General features: G+C 39.0%; 1 protein-coding gene across 10 annotated transcripts in view; it reads left to right on the forward strand.

Moving 5' to 3' along the window:
- Positions 1–14627, forward strand: part of kirrel3b (kirre like nephrin family adhesion molecule 3b) — a 162520-nt gene that overhangs the window by 125957 nt on the left and 21936 nt on the right. For all 10 annotated transcript variants that reach the window (XM_046074298.1, XM_046074299.1, XM_046074303.1 and 7 more), the window contains 2 exons: positions 901–1051; positions 9992–10097. In XM_046074298.1, the coding sequence (XP_045930254.1) occupies positions 901–1051; positions 9992–10097 (257 nt within the window). The remainder of the gene's footprint in view (positions 1–900; positions 1052–9991; positions 10098–14627) is intronic.

Raw genomic sequence — 14627 nt, forward strand, 5'->3', positions numbered from 1 at the left:
AGGTAGCAGAGCAGGAAAGCAGGTTACATTTCTATATTAAGAAAATATTTGATGTACTTCACTATAAGAGGAGGTGATTTTCTTCAAAAACACAAAGCAACAGCGAGCCTCCTTTAAAGAGATGGCAGGAAAATGCATCTTGACTTTGTGGTTGACCACACTGTGCCCCGTTGCCCATGCAATTTGTTCTAGTCAGTGACTTTGTTCTGCCCCACACTGGTTAACATAGACTCCCAGAGCCCTACCCTGAGCATTTTGGGGAGAGTGAGAGCTACTGAGCGCTACCAACCGATTCCAGATGGTTTCCACAATGTAGGGCTCAGAGGATGAGCGCTGAAAAGAAGATTGATTTCCTTTGTGAAGTATGACAAGCCATGCACTAGAGCACAGCTCTCCAGATGCACAAAAGAGGCTCAAAAAAACATATTTCTACTTTTCTATTTTTTCATATCAATCAGCTTTGCAGTAAAACTACAGGCTACAGTGTTATGGTTTGCCTCTGGTCCCCCAAGGGACAAGATGTGTGTATTCGTGAATTTGCTGCTGTTTCCTTTTTCCAGATTTTACACCTTCTCCATCAAAGCTTTTCTGGTTAACTGTTTGTTCCATCTTTCTTCTCTGTTTGTTTATCATTTAAACTGTTTAGAATCCCAACTTGAATTTGCCCTATTGAAAATACAATCCATTATGTATTTGACTCTAAGTTTCTACAATTCAAAATCTATCTTGTTGGAGATTTTGTTTATTGATTTTGAAAATCAAAATCCAAGGTAACGATGCATTGGACCAACCAGCCGTACTTGGTATATATTTAGAGGCCTACAACAACTTCATCCACAAGACTGTCGGCACTGTTACTTTCAACTTTACTCAACTTTACTTTACTTACCCTCTTTGCAGACCCTGCTCCGGGATGGCAGGAGAGAAAGCACTGTAAGCACACTTTACCTATCGCCTTCTAACATCGAGACAGGTCAGCAGATCATCTGTAAGGCCTCCAACAAGGCAGTCCCCAACGGCAAGGAGACCAGTGTCACCATTGACATCCAGCGTAAGCATACCACTTCTCACCCCCCTCCCTCCATTTATTACTTTCAGTGTCTTTGCCTTTTCTCTTACTCTTCAGTTTTCTGTTTAAGTTATTGCTTTTTGATGTAAAAAACAGAGGAAAATGTATGCTCATGACATCTTCTTACATGTAGAGGCGTGAAACTGTCAGACAGGCATACGTGACTAACACTCTGTAAACATCTGGGATTCATTTTAGGCTCTGATGGATATTTATAATTGGTTTACATTTTGCTTTCACATCATGTACAATAGGTGGGTGGGTGGATTGATGATGCATCACTTTTTTTTGTTCGCTATGATGAAATATCAAAGGAGCTGTCCATCTAACATGAATGGGATTGTCTTTTTTGGTCCAACTACCTGCCTGCTGTGGTGCTATGCAGACAGTCTCCACCACTTTTATTTCCTTGCTCATGCCATCAATCTTTTTGATGAGAGCATGCACAATTCCCCTTCTAAAATAGGCAAAGTAAGCCCAGCGTGTAAAACACATTCAGCCTCAATTGTCGAGGAATCTTTTTTCGATCAAGAACCGTTCACAGTAAGAGAAGGGCTCTGAACAAAGGGATTTTGCATCACTCACCCCTTCAACACCATTAAGTATGACTAATAAAGCAGAAAATGCTATTTAGAGAGCCAATATGACTGGCGGCTCCATTCTTTTCATTATGTACACCACAAGAGGCAAGCATGGCAAGAGTGGGCACGGCACGATCAGGCCAGCTCAGGCGCAGGAGTAAAAATGATTAACAGTTGTTAGTGTTTGCAACCTTTGCAGTTTGTCCTCGTCATTTTTTGCTACACAGTCAGAGAGGGAAGTCTGCCCACATGTAAACTGATTTGTCACCATGTATAATGATGTGTCTGTGATAAATGCTCGCCATCATAGCATCATCCTCGCTTCTGAATCTATGATTTAACCCAGAAAAATGAGTGCAGCAGATTTCTAATTAGCATTCCAAAATGTGCTCTTTACACAATTAAAGCTCCTGACAACATTTTTCACAGTGTGAGATCAAACTGAGCGACAGCAGAGACTAATTGTCGAGATTCAAATTGTCTCCCACAAGGCTTAGCCTCTGGTTTCCCTTGCTCCTTTTCACTCCCCCACCCCCTGCCTAGACTTGACAGGTAAAATGTTCAGCACTGTTCAGCAGAGCCTCCGGAGTTTGTGCTAAGATCCACTTCCAAATTAAGCTGCTCCTGAAATGAAACGTGCTGTAATTGAACTTTGATTCATTCATGTTGGGTATCAATTTGCTTAATTTCAATGCTGCCTAATTCGATTACAAGGTTTTTGGTTCAACAACAGCATCTGAAACACTGCATGTTTTTTAAACAAAAAATACAAAAATATAAGCAATGGTGCAGATGTTCACTGTATATGCGCTTTGAGCTAAACACGGAACTGTAAAGTGTTCAGACACGTGCACTAAACACTAAATAGAGGTCTACTGACATGTGCTTATGTATTCAGATTTCAATTGCATTTTCTGAATTGTAAACAAAGGTCTTTAGAGCGGAGTTTCCTGTGATTGTTCACATGTAAGTGTATGTTTGCTATCCAGATGAAATGATAAAATTCCATTTACTATGATGATCTTGTGAGAATGGAGTTTTGTGAGGTTGGAAATACAGAAAGCACTTAAATTTGAATGCAACACACGTTGCAAAGAAGTACATGTGGTACCCAGTCTTTCTGTAACAATAAAAACAGACGAATACATGATGCAACACTGGCAAGGGGAACGGTAGCAGATAAAACTTGATGTCCATCTCTTTAAGGACCAGGCAGCATATGAAACAAGCCATCCACAGGCCATCCACAGGTCTGGATAGGACTGACATACACAACTGATTCTCCTCTAAAGGCATTGCTGTATAGTAACCTAGTGATACATATTGATGGGAAGCTGATGTTGTTATACAGAGGAGGCAGCACACATAAGCAGTGTCCTAATTCAGGTGCTGGATCCTCCAAAGGGTGCAGCCTACAAAGGTGAGTCCTTAAACAATCTAAAGGCCAGTGTGAACCAAATAAGACTTCTAGATAATTCAATAATCTCCAAGAGTTTCATTAATCATTCATTAATGATAAAAATACAATAATAAACAAATCTAAATCCTATCATTGTGCAGTCAACAACCACTGTCGGGCAATAGAAGGAGACAGACAGGAGAGCATGTATTAACTCTGTGGAGCAGGACAAACAGAAACTGAACCTCTGTTTCTTCTGCCCACTATACTTCTCTCCTAGTGAGCCTTTCTCAGAGAAGGTGAAAGCCATCACCCTACCTATCAAGGCAATAGTTCCTTCAGGCACTACGTGTCAGCTTGTGAAATGAATGTGACAAGACCATCTCTTTTTTACAATTGTGCTTCAGCGTTCCTTCTATCCAGCAGCAAGAACCAGTCACATGTCAGGATGTAACAACAGTGATTCATACCGGTTGGAAGTGTTAAATGCTTCTAGAACTAAATATGTAGCCAGTAGACAGGCCAGTACTAATATACAAAATGTTCAGCACAAAATGGTTCTTGTTAAGTTGGAAATCATCAAACATTTTCCTGTGACTTCTATCACACTGAAGTCTGTTTGTGTGCTACTTAGTTTTGGTTAATTACAACTTAATGCCATTCATGTTCACATGTTCATCACTCAACAAGTAGATGCACTCATAAACTGTAATAGGCAAAGAGCTTTCAACTGTGAATGACAGTGTAGTTTAGTTGTGCACGTACTTTCTGTTCTTTGATTTACAATGCTGTGAACAACAAAATGTTGCCTTCATCTGTGGATCTATATTCTTTAGTCAAGATAAGCATACTAATGATAGTGAATTCATCATTGAATTTGTCATTTGGTACTGCAGGTGCCAACAAAAAAGTCATTAGAAATATTAAAATTGAAAAAATCTAAACCCTGAATTTCTAAAGGTAGTGAGTGAAGTTGGTGTTTTTCCTGTCGTGACACATACTTAACATGAACAATTGCCATCCACGTATGTAGAGCTATCAAACTTTACATTTAAATTGTGAATTATAATTTAAATGTATGAATTGTCTTACATCCATGTTTAGATAGTTAATTAAAAAGGGTGGTTAAAGTTTTTGAGAAAAAAAGGCAAAATAATGATAAAAACAATTGTTATCAATATTTTACACATAAATTTGATGCCAAAAATAATTTGAGTTTTCCACACATGTAAGAATTGTCATAATTGGTTGCCATGTTTAATGCAAATAATAAATTCCATAGATGTCATGTTCCTTTGCATGTCTGGCACACACATGTTTTATAAGTGGTGCTGCAATGTGCCCTGGTCCCGTAACCAAGATGGAGGGATTAATGGCAGTCTATGGTGAACAGATGCTATTAGTCTAAGTGTGACCCTGGTGAGGCTTAGATACAGTAAGTCACTGAGGCTAGACTGTTCTGATCTAAGTACACTTTTCCCAGTTCAACTTGCCATGCTAAAAAGTATATTTGATTGATGATTCCAAAGTATACAGTCATATGAGCTTCAAGCGTCATTTTGTTTTCCTTTTCCTAATTTGAAGTAGGAAATTATGAGTGGACAGCTTTTGAATACAGGGTTAATGCTATAAAAACTTTTCTGACTAGCTCTGTATTGAACGCACAGAGATGAAATTGATATTGATGCTCTCATCTAACTCTCAGTAAGACAGCAAATAAACACATTCCCCACAGTGGCTGTGCATTGCTGAAACTGTGGATAATGTTCACTGAGCATTTACACTCTCTGAATACATGCTGGTATTTCTCATTGCATGTCTCTTTGTGTGTACGTCCCAATATTAAGAATTAAAAGTCTTATTTATTTTCCTGCCCAGAGATATCCAATAACTGTATTAGTGAGATAATATTAATGGCAACAAAAGTAATTAAAATCTTCTCAGTCTGTCTGACCTTCTCAACATTTCGTATTCCGCTCTTCTCTTAGATTAGGTGCCCTTTTTCTCTCTGCTCCATCCTTATAGCAATCCAAATGAGAGTAATCTAAACACAACCCAGCACATTGCTCTACAGCTTAAACTAGCCTAGAATCCAATGCATTTTACAACAGTATTTTATTTTATCATCACTTTAATGCTCATGATTTACATCCACCTCAGCATTTTCTTTCCCACAGAAGTTCATACAGAGTTATCTGACCTAGGGTTAGACAAATTAGCATCTAAATACAGTATGTACTGGTGATGTTGCCAAAATGAGAAGGATTTAGAGCTAACAGAGTTGATTCAGAAACCTGGATAGACTGCTGACTTCAGTTGTCCATACCAGTCCATTAGCAGACTGTAATTATTTGATAGCAGAGGGGTGGCTACCCTCTGATGCCGTTTTTTTCCAGCAACATGACTTAACTTGCATTATGCCCTTTGGACTTTAATCAGTAAACTACCCTACCCCCGGCATAAAACCACTGCAGTGGAATATGATGCCACAGTTTCATGTCCCGCTGAATCCCACTCATCACACAACTTAAAATATTTCTCAAATATTTTCTAGTCCAGCTGCATATCTGCAGAACATTGCCCCACATTTCAAACACGTAGTGGGAAATAAATGCGCTAGGGACGAGCCAAGCCAAGGTTCTCCATGTGTTTGCATTGCAAACAAGCTGAGCCATGTGGGAGGAAAATGAATGCCATTTGTTGAGACTAATTAATAAAGAACATGCAGATGTGCAATTGGGGAGGATTTGTTTCTGGTAGCAGCTACATGCTCTCCCTGCTTAATCAAGCAGATAATGGCAAATTCATCTGAAGGCAGAAGACAGAATTTGAAAGTGAGATGAAGGAGTGTAAGGATAAGGGGGAAATAAAATGCTCAGGATTTTGTGAACATTAGATTAAGCTCTAATGATGCTGCAATATGGATTTATCTCATGTGATCTCATATGTTATTGTTTGCTGTGTGAAAACATTTCTAAATATCACACATCCAGTGCCTTGAAGGTCTATTTGATGCTCTAACCTAAGCTTTAACTACTATCTTTTGATTGGATCAGTAACAAAACGTTGATGCACATGCACATATGTAGACAGAGGGCTGCAAGGAATGCAGCATTCCTGATTGGAACTGCTGTATGAATAGCAGAACATCTGCCTTCATTCAACTGAGTAAACTGTTTGCTGTTCCATGGCTGAATATCCTATAATCAATATGCTGGACCTTGGGTTCTCAGTCAGTCTGTTCTCCCCTCAAGTATTCCACTCAGCCAGCTACAAGACAGTGTGCCCATATTGCTAAGGCTATAAGCCACAAGCGGATGGCCCGCACACAGCTTCCCCATTCTTCAGAGACAGCCGACACTCCTGGAGTTTGAGGCCTGTCCTCCTGGATAACAGCTGTTTACGGTGACCCGGAGAGACTGGAGATTGAGCTTTAAGAAAGGGGGAAACTATTTATGTTGGCACTATTTTCAGGAAACAGAGAGAAGTAGGAAGATTGTTCCAAAAACACCATCTGGTCTCCACTTTGAACTAACCAATCAAAAACTATCCGCCAACTATAATAGTTGCCCCCCGCCATTCATCCTGTTTTCACTAGCGCTCCGATCAGTCCTACTATCCCCGTTCCCTCCCTGTGACTCTCTTGATGAGTCTGAGGACTTAACCATATCAAATATCTATGTGCCATGATGTCTCTAATGCACTTGCTCAGCAACTTATGCATTTATACATCAAAGTGGCAATGGACTTCTTTATTAAGTAGATGTCTGTCATATATGAAGGGTCAAAGGTTAGGGAAGTGACAGTCTCTGAGTCACACCCAATGCCCAGACTTGACAGCTATTGCTCCCATGACTGTCTTTGCTTGTATTTCTTTGTGGAGATGGAACTATTCAACAAATTGCTCGTCTGACTTAGAAATAGATGGAAAGTCATCATGACATTACCTCTTGCTGAGAGGCACAGGGGTCTTTTTTTTAAGGGAGGTGAGTTTTTATGCCTCAACGATTTGAAAAGGACATTAGTTAGTAACCAGACTGATAGTAATGAGCATGTATGTCCTTAGAAGTCTTTTGGCGGTAAGACTAAAGAAAAAGGTTGGCGTGATTGAAAAGTAGAGTATAGGAACACTTTTAGTGAAAAAGGCTTGTGAATTTGACTTGTCCAATTAGTGTTTACACATTTACTGTCTATTAGCACAGATACCACCTCCAAATCTTTCTTCTTGTGTCTGCATCTCTCTTTACTCTCCAGCTTCTTGCTGGATTTTATTACCACCTCCACCACTGCCACATCTGTCATTTTGCCCATAAGGTTCCCTCTGCCCACATTTTTGTCCACACAATTAACCAAGCACTTGCAATGCTAAAAACCCCTGCTGGGCAGCTAACACTGCTGCTAGAAGCATGGATAGGTTTCCTGTTTTATTATAACACACACCCACATGCCCTTTCATATGCACACATACCCCTTTAACATGTGCCTACACATGCAAATACACAGACAAGCAGTTGGCTTCTCAATACCTGGAGAGGCTTGCTGGTTCATTGTGGCATTCAGTCTTCCAGGATCCACAATGTTGTTGTTTTCTTTACTGGCCTGGGGTGAACTGGCACAGTTGGAGCTCATGGATTTGAAGGTGGTACAGTGGTTGGTGAGGGGTGGGGGAAACACTCTAGGAGGGAAATAAGTCTGCTGATTGGGAATATGGTGTGTGTGAGTAAGGAGGAATACGGCACCTGGACCACCCCCTTCTCTGGGGCTTTGTGGCAGCTGAGCCAGCCCAGAGCATCTGCACAGCCACAGGGTAAAAAGCAGTTTTCCTACCCTTCATGCCCACACACACACACACACACAGAATCACTCTCCATTGGCTTCTCCATGACTTCATTACAGCAGTGTTTGTGTGCTTCTTTAATTCTGTGTGGATGTCGATTCCCAACACTGCTCTTCATCCACATCTAACACAGTCCCTGGTTAGTACATTAGTATTTTGAACACAAAGCAGATATACTTAGTACACCTTTAATACAGATGGCTGCACCAGCATCAAGCCCAGAACCAGCTATTTCCCGCTGTGACTAATGTACTGTCCATGATGCCTTACTAGTGTGCTACTGGTACCACAAAATGACACAAAACTTGAGTCTGTGGAAGTGACATCTCAGAAAATAGTTACCTATTATGGCCATAACTGACTTGGTCATAATGTAAAATGTTTTTTTTTTTTTTTTTTTTTTCAGTATTATTTTATGCTGTTAAGGTAGAGTCAAATATTAATTATGAATATATATGAATTCACACTCATATTCAGTGCCAACCGTGTCAAAACCTTTAGAGAGTTAAAATGAGAAAATAAAAATGTGCTCCCATCAAGCAGTGAAAATATTTGGATTCATTGAAAGCTAACTCATAATTTTTGTAATAGGACCCCTCCCTACACCTGATTTTCCATTAACATTAGAAATACACTACCGGCCAGCTGTAGGTCAGATGGATAAATTTTCCCTTGCTGCATTTGTTGCTCTGAATAAAATATACGAAACCTCTTTTTAGAAACCCTGACAAAAAAATAACCTACTTGAAATTCATTGTCTGAGTCTGTGGGGTTTGTTTCACATGGAACAGGACTTATATGGAAATTACACGTATCTTCAAAAAGAATCCCACCTTTGTCAATTAGGATAAATTAAGTTGTTTATTAAATTTGCATTATCTGTATGCATGTTATTCTAACAACTGTTTTAATTATACTGTATCACTGAGGTTGTTCATTGTTTTAATTGCAGTGGATTGCACTATAGGCTACTCACTATTTGTCATTGCCAGTAATTGCCATTTACTGAAACTCATTATCAAGTCAAGTTTTCCTTTGATTCACCCCTTATAACGTTGCTAATGAATTAATGAGAATAAAGATAGGATGTTCTCTCCCACACCTGTGAAATACACTTCAGGAACTGGGCCTAGACCCCTAGGTGGGTGGCAGTAAGATAAAAAATAGGGCTTCAAATAATTCAGGAGTAATTGCCTATTATTTAGGAGAAAATTCTGCCAAAAACTGTGATAAACTGTCAAAACTGTAAGTGCTACCACAGTGTATTGTAAAATAAGCCTTATACAGAGACTTGTTTTAAGTGGAGCATATTTACCTACAATACTGTATGTGTCATACAGCTACATAAAAGGATGTCAAATCAGTTTTGGGTCCCTTACATAAACCTGAGAATTTAATTTCCCTGTTTTCTTTTTAGGTTGCATGTTTTCTAAAAAAATGTATAAGGTCTCTATTTAGTTTTCTTTGCAAAAATTTGTGCCATGTTTATTTTTGGAACCTTACAACATAGTTTATCTCAGTCTTACTGTTCACTACAGGATGTTTGAGGAAAGCATGATATAAAAAAGCAGGACATTTGTTTGTCATCCATGCGTGTCATTTAACACAGCTACAGATTCATACATGTCATGAATTTTGGAACTGCAAATAAGGACGAGGTCAGGTGACCTTTGTCTTTATATTCAGGTGACCTTTGTCATCATGGTAACAAGTTTGGATAGGTTTAGGAAAAGAACATGGTTTGGGTTAAAATAAGTACATTAAGTTAAATACATAAGTTACATTACATAGGTAAGTTAAAATAAGTCATCACTGACTTTTGTTTTCACACGGGAAACAAACAGCGGCCTCCTGGGTGACAGTTCTGTGTGTTTGACTCCTATACCCTTCCACATTTCATCCCTAGACTGACTTTTTTGCTCTTTATAATACGTCACTTGAAATTTGCAGTTACAGTCTAAACGTAAAATTACATGCGAAAAGTTAAAAAGGCATTGTGATAACAAACAAAAATTACTTAAGACATTGGTGTGTTATTCATACTGGGCTGTTGAGGAGGCTGCCAGTTCTGTAATTGGTTGTCTTTGTGTTTCTGTGTTTTTTAGATCTCCCCCATGTCAATCTCTCAGTGGAGCCTCAGCCTGTTCTGGAAGGAAACCTTGTGAAATTCCACTGCTCTGCAAAGGCCAATCCTCCTGTCACACTCTACAGGTGAGACCATAGAAAAAGAAGTGTTTCTAGAGCACACGCACAAGTCACAAATGAATGATCCTGTAATGTACAACAGAAAGAAAATGTGGTAAAATGAACGTTAAAAGAGATCTTCTCTAATTAGAGTTACTGGTGGATAATGTGTTTGCAAATTCAATCAAAATGAACATTTTTTCACTTGATACCATTGCCAGACGCCTTCTTATGATGCCATGACACCATTATATCTGCCTGTTATTTAACATTATGAGAAGAACAACAATGAAACACTGTCATGCTGAAATTTTTAATGAAAATACACCTCAGGAAAATCATTGGGGAAACCTTGTCATGTTCCACTGGGTTGCACCAAAGCAATGCAGTGCTTTGTTGCATAGCTGTTTGGTTTGTGGTCATATCATCTCCCTTGAAGCTGGAAACTTAATGTGCATGACATCTGATGAAGCTGTCAAGATTAAAGCTTCTAAGATTGGGCTGTGCTCCACAGTGTACAATAGAAAGGCAGGTTTCCCCCCAGGTGTCGGCTGTTTTTATGTGTGTGTTATACAGTACTGGTTGAATTTGGCATTTAATTTTGTTTTATTGTATTTTATTTTATTTTTGAATGACTTCAATATTCCAAAAATGGGAGAAGATAGAAGCTCTATTGTGAGGAAGGATGAAAACACAAACCTTCGCTCTCACAAGATTTGGTCATTTATTAAACATAACCAAGACTCTGAGAGTCACTCTTAGGATTTAAATATTTCTTAAGAATTAAACTCAATGCAGATTAAACAAATCAGAGTTAATTAAAAAAGCCACAGAAAAACAAAGAAAAATATACTTTATTCTGATAAAAAAAAATTCAACAAAATGCAAACAAAAGAGCTATTTGATGGGCCCATCTTATCACACATCATTCCTAATGCGATGTGGAATGAGGGATATTTCTGAGCAGTACATAGAGACCTAAGTGTGGTTAGAACCACTATTGGCTTTTCTAAAGTTCCAAAGACTACACAATTGGGAAAATAATGTATTTGGGAAATATAATAGCATTACAAAAATGTTCTTCAGTGACTGCCAGAGAAAATCAATTTCCAACTTAAAGATTACCCTTCATAATGTGGGTGAGTCCCATCCAGTCTTTATTTCATTTTCAATAAGTTTGCTAACAGTTTTGAAAACATGTTTTTAGTGAGGGTTGTTGACAAAAAGTAATTTCAGTTCATTTTAACTTTAAATTGTAATAGCAAAAAATATTTGAGGGCTAAAAAATATGAGGGCTTTCGATGCTGAAGCCTCTGTATGCAAAAAACACATTTGCACGTTTCCTAATAGTGCATCAATACATGTTTGGATGACATTTTACTTGACCTTTTACATACAGGTTGTATTCAACAACCCTATTATTTATTACCATAGAGAATGTTGATATTCAACAACAATATCAACAACAACAATTTCTGCAATATCTGCGCCTCACACCATCGTTAAGGTTAGAAAAAGATTGTTTTTATGGCAAGCTATGGTTAAGGTTACTAAAACATTTGGTTACCGTTAGAGAAAGGTTGTGGGTAATAGTTTAAAAATATCATTTTGAAACTTGCTTGTTGGATCGTGAAGGGACACAAACTGCATTCCTACATGACAGTCATATGTTGATATCCAAATTCACAATCCCACTGAAAAATACAGTTGCAGTTTAAATATAACCTGGCACATATCAAATCAAGTTCAACCAAAAAGAAAAAAGAAAAAGGCAACAAAATAGACAAATTAATTGGTATACAAAAAAGCCTTCCTTTTGACAACATCTCATCGTGCAGCGGCTTTTCTAACTTTAATGCACTACTATTTTTCACCAGTTTAAAAAGCTGCAGCTCTTCTCATCCATTTCCTATGTTTATTAAACCTTTTTGATAGACAAATTCTCAGTTGCACATGGGAGAATCAATTTTGCATTCGTTCTCACTACATCTGTAGCTGTGATGAAACAACAAAATGGACAGTAATTATTCTCTAAAAATCCTGCGTGGCTCTCTGGAAGTATAATACTGAAGTGGTTTGTCAAGAGGTGGTTTTCTGTGTGGGAGGTTTTAAAAATCCGGCAAAAAGTAAATGGAATGAAATCGATAGCAAAGGGAATTGGTCAGCTCTGAATCTTGTAATGTTACTGGGAAATGAAATGGATGTACAACACACTCACAGGTGGCAAAATAGAGATGTTGCCTTTTTGATGGATTCTGGCCTTTTGAAAAAGAAAAGGAGCAGGGAGGGCAGTGATATTGTGGAAAACAAAGTTTGTATTTGATTGTGTAGGTGCACAGCATAGACAGGACGTCTATTGCACCTGCAAAGGGATTTCACCCCCATTGTTATGAGGCCAAATCAATGCTAGAATCAGACTTCTCCCCAGGGGATCAAACACTAAGATACAATGGCAGTTGAGATGAATTTTTCTTTTAGTTTTAGAATGAAAAAAAGGTTGGAGGTTGAAGCTAAAAGAGACTAAAACTTCCACTTTCCCACTATGTAATTTATTTCTCCCCTTCTCTCTCCTCTCTCTCACTTTGTCTCTGCTGTCTGGCTCTCTGTCATTGACCCAATCCACTGTGGGATTAAATAATATCCACACCGACTAATAACGTTTGATACTTCAAGGTTATACTCTCCACCAGTTCTCCAGTTTCATAGTCTCCCATTTAGATTTATCTGCAATTTATACAAGTGCTTCAGGACTCTGTGCACCGTTGGCGTTCAAGGGATTTTTGGGCCTCATAATGCTTGCCTGAGAGGCTTTGACTAGGGAGAGCCCCCCACAAATTCCCCCTCTGGAGAGCAATATCACAGAGGAGAGCAGGAAGCTGGTCAAGCAGTGTGGGGCCATTTTTCAGTGCTAATACACTCTGTCTACCCCAGATCAGATACGGCACAAGGACAGAGTAGTTCTTAGACGGATGGCCTCTTTTCCATCCCCAAGTGAGCCATTCATTCCCAATGTGCACAGCACCACTTTTCCATCCTCCAATTCAATGGACACTTGAGACACAGACCCAAGATAGTGGGGGCAGTAGTCAAAGGCATGGTGCTTTCTGCTGCCTACACCCCCCCGTGATTGTCCCACCAATAAATCTGACTTTAAACCTGAAAATTGAATTAGGATATATTTCTACATATACCTGAACCCTTTCCAGAAAGCAGCTCAAGGGGACAGTAGGGAAGGAAAATGTCAGGGCATTTGGAAAGGACTTTGTGTGAAGGCGCGGGTTGGAAGATAAGATGAAAGTGGGGCTGAAAGTGAGAATGAAGTAAGAGTAATGGGCATGTGTTTTAGTCCGCTCTCAGGGAATCAGCACTGTCTGAGAGGGACAGACGAGTGGGTCGGAACATCTCTATGACTGTTTATGATGATGGGAGGGCTAACTGGCATATATCACAATCACTCAACCACCCTCTGATGAAGACACAGAGGGTTTACTCAGATCCAAACAAGAACCCACCAGAGAGTAGAGAAAGAATAATAAACAAAGCAAATCAGGTCCCTCGACTGCACATACAACCATGCACAGAGTGATAACAAGACCCCCCTCCTTTCCATGGCACTGCAGCAAATAACATCCCAATCCTCCTCACACTTATACTCTCAGTGTTGCTGTTGTTGCTACTGCTGGATTGTTTGTTTGCTTTTGACTGACAGCACAATCACCATACCTTCCATCTTTGCAAACCTTGGAGGTAGCTAATTGATACATGCGACTGTCTGTTTCTGGACAAGGCTACCATTCCCTTCAACATTCTTATGCCTGCTTTAGCTGCGGCCAGCCATACTTAAAATGTGTGAAAGTCATTTTATAGTGTCACTTTATTTAAAATAATAAGTGCCTCAGTGCAACACCTGAAATCTAATTGGTTCAGTAATTTATAGCTTAGATTAATGTGCACCGTTACTGCAAACACACAAATCAATGCCACCCTGACAAGATGGAAATTAATCTGAAAAGTTAGGACTAAAGATAAAAACTCTGTAATAACCCCAGAAAGTTTGCCACTACTCTGAACAGTTAAGGAAAAATACTAGGGATATCTAACACAAAAAGTCCCCAGAATACCCCATTAAATTGGTTCTTCCTGACTTTTTTAGGTTATCCCCAACTTTCCGGGATTATCCCTACTTTGTTTTCAGGTTGAATGGCACAGCCGACATGTCACTTGTCTTAATTTTAAAATAAATAGTATACATATTTGTACATATCTGTACAGCTTACATACTATCTAATTCCTCTGTAATTTATGTCCATCAAAATCAAACAGCTATTACCAAACCTGCATATTTATTTTATATGCAACCGAGAATTCAACAGTCATCAATTTCAATATGCATGCAAGTGAGAATGAAACTGCACTGTGCTGTGCTTAACCATGCTGATAATAACTGTGGGGCCTGATTTACTCTGGGTCTAGATGCTGATGGCACAGATACCTGCCTAATTTAATTGTTACTGTTTTATTGCTTTAATCACATTCAGCAAATACAAAACTCTCCCC

Source organism: Micropterus dolomieu, linkage group LG17 (genome assembly GCF_021292245.1).
Source record: "Micropterus dolomieu isolate WLL.071019.BEF.003 ecotype Adirondacks linkage group LG17, ASM2129224v1, whole genome shotgun sequence".
Lineage (NCBI taxonomy): Eukaryota > Metazoa > Chordata > Actinopteri > Centrarchiformes > Centrarchidae > Micropterus > Micropterus dolomieu.